The following is a 16,851-nucleotide window of genomic DNA, read 5'->3' on the forward strand; positions in this document are numbered from 1 at the left end:
ATAACCACAACAGTAACATAAAAAACATGGACAGTTGTGCAATCTTAATTTTCCAGATATACTCTGATGTTTAAGTACAAGACAAAAAAACAAAATAATGTGACAACACAAAGGACACAGACAGCCATTCGATCTTATGCACTTTCTGCACCCTATTTGGAGTGGTGCCACAAGATATATTCCAAACTCTTTCTGCACCCTATTTGTCACATAGGCAGTTGTACATGAAAGAGGAGAGGATGAAAGCCTCCTTTCTACCAGTGGATCAGAGGTATCATGGTGGAATGAGCACGTCTGCTACAAGCTAAGTTTTGAAAGCAAACACGAAGCTGTAGCATCCATTGACTGAAATAAATTGTCTCACATCTCCTGCCTCACGTAAATCCGCTTCAATTCCAAGCCGCAACAGTTCCACATACAGATCGGCGCTCTGTGCGACACTTCTCATCACGGGCAAGCAAGCCATGCATCCCTCCATCCGTTGACTGTCCAACAGCACAGACCTTTCCGCTGAACAAAGCGGGACTGCGAAAATGCTGCCCATGACAGGCGCACAATTGCTCCAGAGCTGTCCAACAATTACAGTCAAATGGCACCGACATTCCTTCCAAATCAAAAACAGTGCTGGCATATTCGTGTTCCAACCGCTCAGCACTCTTATCCTTGATGAATGTCGAGGCCAAAAATCCTGAAAAGCAATCCGCATCCAGTCCAAACGATGTACAACATAAAGTGATAAAACAAAAAAGCAAGGCTTGTGAGAACACTTGCAGACGGCTGCCTACTCGGGCGTCATCTTGAAAAAAAGTTTGTAAAAGCACTCAATACTGTACCTTCGTGACAGAGAAGGCATGGTGGTTGCTGTAATCATGCTATGAATATAAAACTGGAAAGAAATCAGACTGCATGGGCTGACAGTTGATCGCGACTTCAAGACAATCTGTGAATGTAGTGTCACTCAGCCACTCCGAAGAAATCACCAGGCAGCCGACCAATTGAAAAAAAATCAGAGGTGCTGCAAAGTGGAATGGGTGAAACCGCCCAAAGGTAGCCAAGTCAAGTTTATTGAATCATTAGGTTTTCATGTTGTTATCATGGTATTTTGTGTTGAATTTAGAGAAATGGGATTTTACATAAAATGTGGAAAGAGGTTTGCTGTGAAAAACTTCAAAATGCAACGTATATATTTTGTTTGTTGTTTTGGTGTTTAAGTGCCATCACCAGGAACATATGAAGACTGAGGTTTAAAATAAACAAATTAACGAACAAATATATGAATACACAAACAAATAAACAGACAAACACACACACACACACACACACACACACACACACACACACACACACACACACACACACACACACACACACACACACACACACACACACAAACATACACGGATCCATAAACATAGAATCACATTTGGAAGGCAAAGCTCAGTGTGATATGAGAAATTTGGCTGAAACTACATTGATAATTAAATCATTTGTCGCTGAAAGCATCATAGTGACGAGCACAGAAGTGATCAAAGAACTGGTGCAACAAATTGTCTCCTGCCCCTCAGTAAAATGTCTGTCAGGTGTCTTCAATGTGTGTTTTTAAGGGAAATAAATGTACAGCAGTTAAAATGAATGAAAACTCGAGATGTTTCAGTTAGCATAAAAATTAATTTAATGTTCATCTTTATAGAATAGAAAACAAATGAAAACAATACAATTGCTTTCAAACACAGTAAGAGGCTGAAATGATGACCTTTCTGCGCACGTTAAACTAACAAAGAAGATACACTATTTACAAAAGAAGCTATGACAAAATACAAAATATATGTACAATATAAACATGTATTATTATCATATAGATATGATGTATCTTCTTTTCCTTTCGGCTTTTCCCTTCAAGGGGTCGCCAAAGCAAATCAATGGCCTCCATCTTTAGAGGTTTGATCTGCATGTTATGGTACGTAATAAAGAGTTGGGTTTTAGAGGGGCTGTTGCAAAACAGCTTTTTTAGCCATGGCAGCAGAACCCTTGGTTGCATTCTTCCCAGCGATGTATTCTTTATGCCCTTTCCTTCTCTGGTGCCCTCATTGAAAACAAAACCATCAAATGATTTATCAAAGTCCATTCATGAACCCTTCATGGAAAACCGCACTGAAATACTGGTTACCATTTTAGCCGTGAAATACTTGACTAATTTGATTACATTTTTATGCCACATTGTCATATCCTCTGATTCTGCATTTGCTTTGATTTTTGGTGGGGGATTCAAATTGCTCAAAGCTTCGCATGAAGTAACACATTGGCAGAAAAGAATGTTGACAGATTGACAGGTATTTTCGTTTTTTAAAGAAATCATTTCAAAGGCAAGATGTGTGAAAACAAAAACAAGAAAATCAAACCATTGCCAAACTCTCAACAATGCACAGTATAGACGGTAACCTGCTCAGGATTTGCGTGGTGAGGGGTTTCAGGGGAAAACGGTCTGCCAATCTCCGGATGACTCAGGGACTACTTCCAGGTCAAGTTCAGGAGTTACGGTGACTTGAGAGGTTGGTTCTTCTTGCTGCAGTGTCACATCTTGAATGCGACCTGTGATGAAGAAAAGAGGCATAAGATGTGACTTCAAAACAACATACACTTTCTTATTTGCGTCCAGAGTCATTGAGAATACTTGAGTACATTGAGTCACACATTTTCTCAAAGGTTGACAGTGGGCTCAAGAATCCGATACGCCTCATGCGAAGAGCCCATAACTCTCTTTTTTCCCATGTTGAGTTGCTTCCCTGTTCATGTTCCTATGTCATCTATTGATGATTATTAGCAGCATTGCCATCGAAAAGGTTTCTGCCGGACCCGAATTGACATGAGTATTTGCCAATACACACTGAAAAAAATCAACTGCTTTGTGAGCTTTGAGCCCAGTGTGAAATGAACGCAATCCAACACCCATATCCATGCAGGGATATTCACAAATTTTCTTCCATTCCATAATGATCCATCCTTCCAGCCATCCATTTTCCAATCCCCTTTATCCGCACAAGGGTTGCGGGGGTGCTGGAGCCAATCCTAGCTGTCACCAGGCAGCAGACAGGGCATTGAAAAGATTACCGTAAAATTGCAGGGCACACAGAGATCAACAACCATCCAGGCTCACATACACACTCAGGGACAATTTGGAGTTGAACTTGCCATACAAAAACCCACAGGTCCAGAGAGAACATGCAAACTCCACACATGATATGTTCCATGACCACTGCATCGGGAGATTAATGCCCTAACCCAGGGGTCGGGAACCTATGGCTCGCGAGCCATATATGGCTCTTTTGATGATTGCATATGGCTCGGCGATAAAACTAAATACATATTCTAGGTTTTTTTTGCCCTTTATTTGCTGTTAGGGCTGCAGTTGGCGGAAAGCGCAATTTTGATTGAATGACACTGACCTGAGTTGGCCGAAAGCGCCATTTTGATTGGATGATACTGGCCGTCATGTTGAAACAGGTAAACGCCCCTTGAAATGAGCCCAACGTGTGCACTTCAGCTTGAATGCACCGGAGGATTTGCCTAATTTGCAATGAAACAATACCATCAATGAAAGAGTCGAATGTCAGTGACATTTTAACAAGCCCCATGTTAACGTTAGCATAAATATACTTCTGCGAGAAGATATTGCAAATCGCAAGTGTGGAAGCTCATGAGTCGTGTGCAGGCTAGCTAGCAGTAACTTAGCCTCTGGACCGGCAAGTTGAATTTCATTCCCCTCGTTTGCCTGGATTTTTACCAATCACGAGGGACGGAAAACCATTCATGTTAACGGTGAGTACTATCACAAAGTTATTTTAAACAATACATTCTGACATTTTGTTGAAAAGCGGCCGCACGTGTGTGCGTGTTTGCGTGCGTCGTTTGCGTGCGTGTTTGCGTGCGTGTGTGTGCGCGCACGCCCGCGTGTATGCGCGCGCGCTCGCATGCATGTGGCTCTCACTGAAAAACATTTCAAAATATTTTACATTTATGGCTCTCTTAGTCAAAAAGGTTCCCGACCCCTGCCCTAACCACTAGACCACCGGCCGCTTATGATGTCAAAGGAAACAATCTAAAGTTTGAGCATCTTATACATACATAAATGCATCTGTGTGTCCCACTGATTGTTCCTACATTCCAGACTAACAACTGGCCTATTTGCCCCACTCCCACCGCTACCACCTCATCAGCATTACGAATGTTGCCTAACCTGTTTTGCTTAAGCAGGCTATTGTATGAACGATCCAAATTGAACCTCACCCCACCAGACCGGTTTAATGAAGGATTTTGTTGTTTTATAAGAATCGCTTCTTTTACCCCCCTTTCAAACCATCTATGTTCTTTCGCTAAGATTTTAACCTCATTGTCGTCAAATGAGTGGTTGCTAGCTTTTAGGAGCAAATGTACTGCCGATTGAGGCCCACTAGTATTATCCGATGTTGATAAAGTCTTTTTTTGACAATTTGTTGAGTCTCCCCAATGTACTGCTCTTTACAATTTTCATTCTTACAATGTGTTGAATAAACTACTGTTTTTCATTTGGTAGCCTATCTTTTGGATGCACTAATTTTTGCCTTAACGTGTTTATCGGTTTAAAATAAGTAGGAATTTTGTGTTGCCAAAGGACTCTGTAATTTTTCAGAAACTCCTGCAATGTAAGGTACTGCTACTCCTGTCCTTTTTGTATCTTGAGAATTTTTGGTTTCATTCCCTATTCTTTCTTTCTGACATGTTGAATGACCACTGAGGAGAGCACTCACTAACTGTGGGTACCCTCAGTGGTCATCCTGTAAATTTCAAAATCAATGTGCTTCAACTGTCTATTACAGGGGTCGGGAACCTTTTTGACTAAGAGAGCCATAAAAGTAAAATATTTAGAAATGTTTTTCAGCGAGAGCCACACGCACGCGCGCACATACAAACGCTCGCGTGTGCACGCGCACATACAAACGCTCGCGTGCGCGCGCGCACATACAAACGCTCGCGTGCGCGCGCACACACACACGCGCGGCCACTTTTCAACGAAATATCAAAATGTATTATTTAAAATAACTTTGTGATAGTACTCACCGTTAACATGGATGGTTTTCCGTTCCTCGTGTTTGGTAAAAATCCAGGAAAACGATCGGAATGAAATTCAATTTGCCGGTCCAGAGGCGAAGTTACTGCTAGCTAGCCTGCACACGGCTCATAAGTTCCCACACTTGCTATCTGCAATATACTTCTCGCAGAAGTATGTCGATGCTAACGTTAACATGGGGCTTGTTAAAATGTCACTGACATTCGACTGTTTCATCGATGGTATTGTTTCATTGCAAATTAGAATCAGAACATTTTCTCTCCTGTAATGCTCCGGTGCATTCAGGCTGAAGTGCACAAGTTGGGCTCATTTAAAGGGGCGTTTACCTGTTTCAACATGACGGCCACTATCATCCAATCAACATGGCGCTTTCGGCCATTCTAGGTCAGTGCCATCCAATCAAAATTGCGCTTTCCGCCAACTGCAGCCCCAACGGGAAATGAACGACGAAAAAAACGACAATATGTATTATAATATGCAATATTTATCGGCGAGCCATATGCAATCATCAAAAGAGCCATATATGGCTCGCGAGCCATAGGTTCCCGACCCCTGGTCTATTAGAATCTTAAAAAGCGCATTGTTAGACAAATTATATTATCCCACAATAAATTTAGAAATGGGGTGCATATTTGAAACAGTTTTGTACTGGTGGGATTTCAACTGATTTATTGTCATATTTTGGAACTGCACAATATATATTTAGAGAGTTTCAAGGTACAAAGGCCTTTGGGTGGGAAACAATAGGGCGGCGAATCTGGCAACAGGACAAAATGACAATTCCTGAAACCGCCCTACCTCAGGCCACTAGTTGGCCATGTGAGCATATGATGATGGGAAAGAGTCGTTTAAAAAGTGTTGTACATCATGGACAATTAAAAAAAAGTTACTCTTGTAGTTTTACTTTGATTAAAGGAGCTGAATCAGTGCTTGCAAACAACAAATTCATTTTTGAGAAGGGGTGGAGGCCGCAGGGAAAGAGGGAGTTCACGCTCATTCATCAGTACTTCTACTTACCGGTAAGCACAGCACAGTACAAGACTCCACAATGCACAACGGAGAACTGGATGACCGGCAGCTTTATCACATTGCCAATAAATCAGGCTTTAATTCATCATGGTGAAAAGGGACAGTCCGCGACCAATGCTGTGCGGGGGAGGGAACATGCAGCATGTAACCGCGAATTTCAAGGAGAATGAGCTTTTGTGCGCTGATCATGTTCCGCCACACAAAGATGTTCCAACAGAGCAATTTCTGTAACCATGGTGCTTCAATCTTAAGTGTCTGCAATCATCATTGAATATCATACTTGAAGGAACGTTCTCAACCGGTGAAAGGGGAACATCAAGCTGTTGACAACATGCGGGCTACTATGTCGAGAATCTCACCGTAGCTGTGGGCTCGCTTCATGTGGTGTCTCATGTTGCTCTTCTGAGTGAATCGGATGCTGCATATTTCACACTTGAAGGGCTTCTTTCCTGTGTGTTTGACCATGTGCACTTGCAAAGAACTCTTTTGGTTGAAGGCCATGTCGCACTGATGGCACTTGAAGGGACGTTCGCCTGAAAAAGCAATGACAACAATGCAGTTGAGCACGAGTTAGCAGTTGACGCTGTGCTTAGAATTTGAGTGCTTCTTCAAATTTAAAGTGAAATGCCAACGTCCAAAACTCATTATGTATATGGGTGGTCACTTGAGCATTTATTTGACAATACTGTTCATTTTTAAGGTAGCTGGTGGGAGAGAAGAGGATGCACAAAACCGGGTCAGATGGAGGACAGATTCGCTGTGGCGACCCCTGAAGGGAAAAGCCAAAAGGAAAATAAGAAGAATGTTCATTTTTAAGGTCCATGTTCTCGGGTGTAACGGCTCTGTATTCTGTAACTTTTTATATTAACTTAAACATCTTCTGTGTGTGTGTGTGTGCACGTGTGTGTGTGTGTGCGCATGTGTGTGTGTCTATGTTACAGTTATTAAATACACTGCCACAAAAAATAAATAAATGAAACCTTTTTTGCACGTTTTTTGGTCATACAAGCGGTTCAGATAATGAATATATTGTTATTTATTGATTATAGATCGAAGCAATGATTACAACTGAAGGCTTTTACGTTTGCCCGTCTTTGTCCAACAAGATGACAGAGAGGATATGACATCTAATAAAATGAGCATGAGAGTTTTGTCCTGAAATGTTTCATACATAATAACGAAAAGTATATGAGCTAATGTACCTTTAGTTGGTTATCAAGGAAAACAAATTATCGGTACCTCCACAAAAGCATGTGGAGGTACCGAAAACCCTACTGAAAGATGCTTTTCATTTTTAAATAGGCTCGGAATGACCTAAAATGTGGACCTGTTTGATGAGAATCAAAGCGTCACCATGCTTGGTGAGCAAAAACTGCACGGCAAAGTTGCTCTACATTAACAACAAAAATATGGGCAAGCTTCACACAGTGTTTTGCTCTTATACATATTGTCTGTATACTGGCGGACCATCACCAATGTTCAAACTAATGTTAAAGGCCTGACAGATTTACCAATACTATAAAATATTGAGTTTTCACCATAAATAGTATAAATGGCCTTCTCCTGTGAGACATTGCCTTGCAAACACAACATTATTTTTGAATAAGATCACGTTTCAGTCTTTCCAAAATGAGTACACACTAATGAGTTTAATCATCTTAAAGTTGCAAGGTTCAAGAGTAATGGATTTGAATGTAATGGGTTTTACTCGTGGAAATAGGACAGCAGCAAATTCCAAATGCTAATGTTGTTGGCAACATTTTGATGACAGCTTTCTATAGAACATCACATACTGCGGTGGCAATTTCAGCAGCCTTGATGACAAGAAAAGTGGCGTGATGGTGGTGTTTTTGCATCTCATAACAGTCCAAAAGTGTTTGAAGAATGAGCATGATGGCATCTTTTCATGAGTCTATTCAAATGATAATGAGCTGTGAGAACTCTGTCTCCTTGGTTTATAGAGATAATCCTGTTAGCTACTCGCTTTCACAGAGGCATTTGGCAGGACTCTGCTTAGCGTGCACCTCAACGCACCCAGTCGTCTAATTCATAAAGTTCTCAGATGACACCACCGTCATTGGTCTCATCCAAGACAGCGACAAGTCTGCGTACCGACAAGCAGAGCAGCTGAAGCTGTGGTGCAGCCGACCGAGCGCCATACATGTTAAGTCTCACAATTTGGTCCAGAGACTCCCGATTTTTACCACAATACTCACAATACTCACTTTATAAAGCAACTAGTGACACAATACAGACAGTTCATTTGTAAGGTGAAACGAAAGAACATGTAAAAAACAAAATACATTTTTATACTAATTGAATGAATAAATAAAAAAAGAAAGCATTATTGTGTTTTATTTACGTCTAATGGACATTTTTGTAATGGTAACATTATTTTAACACACATCACAGAGTCGCGAGTACAAAAATCTCCCGATTTATGATTTTTGAAACTTAACATGTATACAACCTAGAGCTGAACATGCTGAAGACGGTAGAGATGCAAGGAGGCATTTGGAAAATTAAAAAAGGGGGGCCACATTCTAAAATGGACGAGGACCAATTTAAATAGATTGCCGAACTATACAAAACTGATTGAAATAAACTAAAATACATTCATTGGAGCAGGGGTCGGGAACCTTTTTGACTAAGAGAGCCATAAAAGTAAAATATTTAGAAATGTTTTCAGCGAGAGCCACACGCACGCGCGCGCACACACACACACACACACACACACACACACACACACACACACACACACACACACACACACACACACACACACACACACACACACACACACACACACACGCGCAGACACTTTTCAACAAAATATCAGAATGTATTATTTAAAATAACTTTGTGATAGTACTCACCGTTAAGATGGATGGTTTTCCGTTCCTCGTGTTTGGTAAAAATCCAGGAAAACGATCGGAATGAAATTCAATTTGCCGGTCCAGAGGCGAAGTTACTGCTAGCTAGCCTGCACACGGCTCATAAGCTTCCACACTTGCTATCTACAATCTACTTCTCGCAGAAGTATGTCGATGCTAACGTTAACATGGGGCTTGTTAAAATGTCACTGACATTCGACTGTTTCATCGATGGTATTGTTTCATTGCAAATTAGAATCAGAACTTTTTCTCTCCTCTAATGCTCCGGTACATTCAGGCTGAAGTGCACAAGTTGGGCTCATTTAAAGGGGCGTTTACCTGTTTCAACATGACGGCCACTATCATCCAATCAACATGGCGCTTTCGGCCATTCTAGGTCAGTGTCATCCAATCAAAATTGCGCTTTCCGCCAACTGCAGCCTCAACGGGAAATGCACATCGGTACATGGCGCCCGACTAGGCAGCCTCAGCAAGTGCTCTCATGAGCCTTGCTTTTTTTGGTAGTTTTTGTCTTGTTTTGTGTTTTTTTTTGTCACTTTGTGTTGTTGTGCGTCGTGTGGAACGGATACGGATTGTTTTTCAGCATTTTTGACCACGACATTCATCAAGGAGGAGACTGTGCTGAGCGGTTGCGCCTTTTCGGCAGCATGGATATGCCAGTACTGTTTTTGAATGGGAGGAATGTCGGAGCCATTCGACTGCCATCGCTGGACACCAAAGGGGCCATTGTGCTTTTTTTGCGCCTGTAATGGGCAGCATCTTCACAGCCCCGCTTTGTTCAGTGGAAGGTCAGTGCTGTTGGACAGTCTGCGGCTGGATGGATGCATGGCGTGAGGAACCCGCGATAAGAAGAAAGGAGCGTCAGCGCAGAGCGCCGATGCATATGTGGAACTGTTGCGGCTTGGAATTGAAGCAGATTTATGTGGAACAGAAGATGTGAGACAATCTCTTTTCGTCAATGGATGCTACAGCTGTGTGTTTGCTTTCAACATTTAGCTTGTAGTCGACGTGCACGTTCCCCCATGATGTCCCTGATCCACAGGTGGAAAGACGCTTTGATCCTCTCCTTTCATCTAGAACTGCTTCATGTCATCACAAAGAGGGTACAGCAAGTCCTGAAGAATGAATGTCTCTCTGTGTCTTTGTTTTGTCATATTGTCTCTATGCTGTCATATTATTTGTTATTTAGTTTTTTTTGTTCTTTTGACTTCAAGACGGCGCCCCGAGAGTGGCTGCCTTTCCAGCAGCTCATGTATTTTGTTTTTCGACTTTCATTCCTTTCATCACTTTGCTGCTGTGAAATGTAAATTTCACCACTGTGAGACTAATAAAGGCAAATCCAATCCAATATCCTTGCATACGTCTTTGTTAATGATGATACTAGTCAGCTTGTACCACAGACAAATTCCTTGTGTGTTCTACATACTTGGCCAATAAATATGATTCTGATTCTGGTGTGAAAAATCATGGTGTGAGAATTCATCTCTTCAAATCACCTGTGTGTGTGCGATTGTGTCTCTCTAGTTGGCTGCGCTTAGGGAAGGCCTTCCCGCACGAGGAGCAACTCATGATTCTTGGTCTGAGGGAGCTGGGCGATGGGCCTGGCTGGTGCACTCGTTCATGCTCCTATCAACAGATCAACATATGCAGAATAAATGACAATAAACAATTTCTAGCAGGGGCCACCAAAACAGTAGGCCTCCATGACGACACACATGTGGCCGAGACACATGATATTCTGATTTTCAAAGAATATTGTATAAATACTTATCTTATAAACTTATCCTGTGACTGTAAAGTGACCTTGAGAGTTTTGAAAGGCGCTTATAAATGAAATGTATTATTATTATTACAATGTTCACACTTACATGTGTTGTATCTATTTCTAAAGGTGTCCCAGATGTTAGCTACTGTTGTGTGGAACTTCCATTTTTGGACAATTGCAAATGTTGTCAGAGGACCATCGTCAAGCTGCTTGGAGATGGTCATTTAGCTATTACATGGTCGTCCAAAATGTCCTTTTTAATCTCCTGAGATAAATCTCTCCTTTGCCTTTCAGGATATGTAGGAACCCGCTAACGGTGGGCTCTGCTATATACACTTACCTTAAGATGCATTGCTCGCTTAAAGGCTTTGTTGCAGATGCTGCAGACGTGGTATCGCTCTTTACTATGAGCTTGTCGACAATGACGGCGTAGCGAGTTGGCATTTGGGCATACAAAATTACAGTAGAAACATTTGTGCTGATTCTCAGCCTCTGTGGGGTGACTTTTCCTACCCTTACAGCTCTCATTTCCAATCTGAAACATAACCCCCCCAAAAATCATGTCAGTTAATTTATTAATGCATCATACTTTCATCACTGTGCTGCTGTGAAATGTAAATTTCTCCACTGTGAGACTAATAAAGGCAAATCCAATCCAATCCAATCCAATCCAATACTAGTTGTAAAATGCATAATCATAAACAACCACAATGTACAGTGAATGTTTTTTGTGTATTAAGTACAGTGAGACCTCAACTTACGAACACCTTATCTTACGAACTTTTCGTCTTATGAAGGTCAAATTTATGAAGATTAAACCTTATAATAAGCACTATTTTCATAATAGACACCCACCACGGCTGGAACACCAAAGCACACGACCTTCGGATCTGGCGGAGTGATCTTCGGCGGAAGCATACGACCGAACAGCGCTCCAGGCGGCGCTACTTTCCACACCCCCTCTCTCTGAATTCACACGTCCATCGCCTGCGAGGAGCTTTTTGCAGATAATTTTACTATTATGACACCGGATAATAAACACCACAGGCTCGTGTTCAACCGAGGAGAAGAAGGAGATCATTGAGAAACACGAACGAGGTGTGCGTTTGTGGCGTCACATGTGCACACCGCGGCCGTCATGTGAATCTCAGCCTGACACATCTCTCACGCTGCGTGTCACGTTCCTGAGAGTAACTTTCTACGACCCAGAGGTGTAGTTGAGGGTATACAGCGTAAATCCACTTATTTTTCGGTCGGCATTGCGTATACCGACAGTTAAATGTGGTGAGTTACTATGAATAAATTGAAGAAACTACCAGGCTACTCTGCTGTTTATTTGTCATCCAAGACTTGGGGTACGTTCAGGTTCGAGAATAGCGCACAAATTCTTATGACTCTAGGCTGTTTTGAAAGCATTGTCTAACTGAATGAGCAGGGACAAACACTTGCCAACATTTCTGTATTGCTACACTTGAACGCACCCCCTGTCAAGATGCGATAGAAGTGATTATGATTGGCTAAAGGGTAGAGTCATGTGTCCTGGTAAGCCAATCAGAGCTAGTATTTTCACACACACCGGAACAGCGTGTCAATAGTCACGCTAAATTGTCACGTGCGAGTTGACAGTTGGGGCGGGGCTGCCGCTCGCGACACTTCAATTTAATTTCATTATTTCAACGAGTCACTGCCACCTCACCAGTGACATGATTACGACAGAAGTGCATCGCTGTGTGTTGTGCTGGCAAATCCAACAGTTTGCTTTGCACGAGGTGATTGTGAGACGCGATTGCGTAAATTTGTTGCTTTCCGGTTTCCGATCGCCAGTGTGCCATTTTATTCGCCCCGCCCGCCTTCTTTTGTTGTGTTTTATTCCATTATTTAAGACTTATTTAGTTGAAAAGTATATTTTATGGAAACCCGGGAACGGATTATTCCCATTTTAATGGTTTTATATGGGATTTTTTTTTTGAGATACACACTTTTTGCCTTACACACTCTGTCTGGGAACCAATTAAGTTCGTAAATTGAGGTCTCACTGTAATAAAGTGGACAGTATCGGTTCAAATGAACCACTGCCACCCCTAAACTAATGTATCTCCTATTTTATATTTACGTACGTACGTTAAATTCACTGTCAGAAGTTCCCATCGCAGATTGATGGCTGAACAGAAAGACTGGGTGGCTTGCAATCGCTGGCTGTCCAGATTGTAGATTGGAGTCATTCAGCACTGCAGGAAATGTCTGACCCTAAGGATGAAAATAATAAGCACAATTTAGAATACCAAAGAATCTGAAACCTGAGGGGGGAAGGTAGTTAAAGTAGTACGATAAAAATTAACAAAATGCAACGCCTCTTACCTGTATGTTGAGGTTGACAGTAACACCATCCCACATTCCCTGGGCATCTGATAGGGTCAGTGTTACGCTACCATCATTGGCCACACCTCCTGGTGACAAGACTATGCTTTGAGATGAAGTGGTGTGGGATTGCAAGGTGCTAGACGGAAGGCTGGTGACTGCAAGAGAATTGATGTATTATTATTATTATTAATAATAATAATAATAATAATAATACATTTTTAAGCACCTTTCAAAACTCTCAAGGACACTTTACAGTTACAGGGTACATTTTTCTGCAGGGGAGCAGAAGCAGACAGGCGCGCCAACATTTGCTAAACTGGATGGTTTTATGGACACCTTTACTGTTTTTTTAATATAAATTGTTGCAATGAAACAAAAACAAATGTACTCATAAAATTGTGTCAGATTCTTCTGCCTAATGGTTTGCCAGAGCAAAAGTAATAGTATTTTTACATTATTTTCTAAATAAAATCAAAAACAATGTGAATTAATTTTGGCCAGCAATTTTTGATATAATTCTGCTCCACTGAAAGGACAACCGACACCGATGGACAAGTTGTGTCCATAATTTGTCAAATCACTTCAAATGACTTGTACTGAGCGCACTTTACAAAGATTCCACCGCATATAGCTATATTTTACGTTTTAAGACTTGCGCTGAATATTCAGGAAGTCTTGTTTTCGAGTTGATGACAATCCACAACGTGACATCACGCAGGGAACGCCCGTGACCGAGAAAGCGACACACAATGCATTTTGGGTACTTTGTTTGGTCTGAAAACATCGTGTTGATCCGTGTTGATGGCGAAATTAGAAGGAAAACTACATTACTAACGTGATGGTATAGAATTAAGTTTACACAAATTCCCAGCGGACAAATCAGCCATTTCCAACGGAGCTTGTGCGCCATCTTGTGCATTTTATGGGCGCTACATTGGAGTCCATATAGATCGAATTGATACGGAAGGACGTCTTTAATCGATTGCAAACATTTTTGCTTTGCTCTTCAGAACTATTTGAATCATATTCATAACTGGATGAGTAACAAGAAAGTATCTTCTCAGAATCTGAACTCTCTGAAGCTATTGTTTTGGATTGGATTGGATTTGCCTTTATTCGTCTTGCAATGGAGAAATTTACATTTCACAGCAGCAAAGTTATGAAAGGAATAAAAGTAGAAAAACAAAATACAGAGGGCTGCTGGAAAGGCAAAAAAAACACGAAATAACAAATAACATGATAGCACAAAGACACAGAGAGTCATTCATTCTGAAGAACTTTCTGCACCCTCTTTGTTTTACACGAAGCAGTTCCAGATGAAAGAGGAGAGGATCAAAGTGTCTCTTCATCAGTGGATCAGGGACATCATGGTGGAATGTGCACGTCGACTACAAGCTAAATGTTGACAGCAAACACGCAGCTGTAGCATCCATTGACGAAAAGAGATTGTCTCACATCTCCTGTCCCACATAAATCTGCTTCAATTCCAAGCCGCAACAGTTCCACATATGCATCGGCACTCTGCGCTGATGCTCCTTCTTATCGCAGGCTCCTCAAGCCATGCATCCATCCGTCCGCAGACTGTCCAACAGCACCGACCTTTCCGCTGAACAAAGCGGGGCTCTGAAGACGCTGCCCATGACAGGCGCAAAAAAGCACAATGGCCCCTGTGGTGTCTAGCGATGACAGTCGAATGGCACAGAATTTCCTCCCATTCAAAAACAGTACTGGCATATTCATGCTGCCGAAAAGGCGCAACCGCTCAGCAGTGTCCTCCTTGAAGAATGTCGTGGCCAAAAATGCTGAAAAACAATCTGTATCCGTTCCACACGACGCCCAACAACACAAAGTGACAAAACACAAAACAAGACACAACCAACAAAAAAAGCAAGTCTCATGAGAGCACTTGCTGACGTCTGCCTACTCGGGCACCATCTTGGACTCTTTCTGGCGCAAGGCAGTGTGTGACCAATAGTGTTTTGGGCATTTTAGATGCTCTAAAACGTTTTTCTGATATCAGTTATAACAAAAAAACAAAAACAAAAAAAACAGAAACAAAAAAATGGTGTCGGTTGCCCTTTGTAGGACAACCGACATCACTTTTTTGTTTCCTAGTTCGTCCCAGTCGTGACGTCATGCCAAGACGTCTTGCATTGCTCGAGAATCAAACTGGCTTCAGATTCGAAGATTATGCTTTCTTGTTACGCATCCAGTTATGAATATGATTCAAATAGTTCTTAAGAGGAAAGTATAAATGTTTGCAATCGATTAAAGAAGGTCTTCCGGGTCATTTTGAGGGATCAAGACTGATGTGTAGCGTTACAGACAATGCAGAAGACGGCGCCAGAGCTCTGTTAGAAATGGGTTTATTTTTCAGCTTGGAATTTTTGTCAGCGGATATCAAATAGTTGTCTCGGTATAACATACAACCATTCACCATTGCGTTATTTATGTGTTTTCCTTCTAATTTTGCCATTAACACGGAGCAACACGAAGTTTTCAGACCAAACAAAGTACCGCAAAATGCATTGAGGTGATGCAAAGTATGTCCTTTCTCGGTCAGGGGCGTTCCTTCAGTGACGTGACGCGAGGACTCGTCACCAATTCAAAAACAAGACTTCCGGAATATTCAGCGCGAGTCTTAAAATGTAAAATATAGCTACATGCAGTGGAATCTTTGTAAAATACGCTCAGTAGAAGTCATTTGAAGCAATTTTACAAATTATGGACACAACTTGTCCGTAGGCGTCGGTTGTCCTTTAAACTAAGAAGGGTTAAGTGATGAGGAGAATAAGAGCGCTTCAAATTTCATTGTTATTTGAAACAGCAAATTCTATTTAGTTAATTGATAGAGTGTAAGTAAAGAATCTGCTTTAAATTAATTGATAGTGTTTTTATACACATCCGTAAACATGCTATGTTATTTCATGTTTAGTTTAGTCTATATGGATGTATGTAGCTTATTAGTTAACTCGTTGCATATGTAGAGTGCAACAAGTATCCATTTCAGTCTAATGTTCTTCCAAGCCCCTCCCGTAGCTGATAGGCTTAGTCGAGACGATGTCATCAACTGCTGTGTGAGTAAAACTAGCTTGAAGGGGTGGGCTTTGCGCTCTTGGCTTCCCGCTCCGACGAGAGATGTTCTTCTATTGTTTACGAGAATAAAGTAGTCTTTTCTGTTCACCATCTATCGTCCCCACTGGCATTTCATCATAAAACTCCGTTGAACTCCGAACCAGAAGAGATACAGGAATTAGATTCCAACATAAATATACTGTAAATTTGAATCAGTCAGGTATGTTCTTCACATGCAAAGTCCTACCAGCCATGCCAGTGTTGGTGGGGTTCTGAGGTAAAAGGTGGTCATTGGTGATAGTCAAGGTAGTGTTGGTGGGCTGCCCTGTGAGTGGTGATGCCAGTCTGACGCCACTGTTCATGTCTGCATTGTTGCTGTGCTGGGGAAGTAAATCCTGACCTGTGGGATATGTGGAATAAATTTGACATTAGAGGTCACGTTGCAGATCTCAGTACAGTGAGACCTCAACTTACAAACACCTCAACTTACAAACTTTTAATCTTACAAACGTCAAATTTATGAAAATTAAACCTTATAATAAGCACTATTTTCATAATACACACCCACCACGGATGGCGGAGTGATCTTCGGCGGAAGCACGCGACCGAACAGCACCAGAGGT

At 41.7% G+C, this 16,851-nt stretch overlaps 1 protein-coding gene across 2 annotated transcripts in view; it reads right to left on the reverse strand.

Annotated features, from left to right (window-relative positions):
• Nucleotides 1-1,658: 1,658 nt before the first annotated feature.
• znf236 (zinc finger protein 236) overlaps nucleotides 1,659-16,851 on the reverse strand; it is a 52,928-nt gene continuing 37,735 nt past the window's right edge. For both annotated transcript variants that reach the window (XM_088998763.1, XM_088998762.1), the window contains 7 exons: nucleotides 16,476-16,628; nucleotides 13,151-13,308; nucleotides 12,914-13,039; nucleotides 11,133-11,327; nucleotides 10,524-10,653; nucleotides 6,493-6,666; nucleotides 1,659-2,589 (listed from right to left, as the gene is read on the reverse strand). In XM_088998763.1, the coding sequence (XP_088854889.1) occupies nucleotides 2,468-2,589; nucleotides 6,493-6,666; nucleotides 10,524-10,653; nucleotides 11,133-11,327; nucleotides 12,914-13,039; nucleotides 13,151-13,308; nucleotides 16,476-16,628 (1,058 nt within the window). In that variant the 3' untranslated portion in view covers nucleotides 1,659-2,467. The remainder of the gene's footprint in view (nucleotides 2,590-6,492; nucleotides 6,667-10,523; nucleotides 10,654-11,132; nucleotides 11,328-12,913; nucleotides 13,040-13,150; nucleotides 13,309-16,475; nucleotides 16,629-16,851) is intronic.

This window comes from Hippocampus bargibanti, linkage group LG06, assembly GCF_051943395.1.
Source record: "Hippocampus bargibanti isolate YZ-2025 linkage group LG06, ASM5194339v1, whole genome shotgun sequence".
NCBI classification, from domain to species: domain Eukaryota; kingdom Metazoa; phylum Chordata; class Actinopteri; order Syngnathiformes; family Syngnathidae; genus Hippocampus; species Hippocampus bargibanti.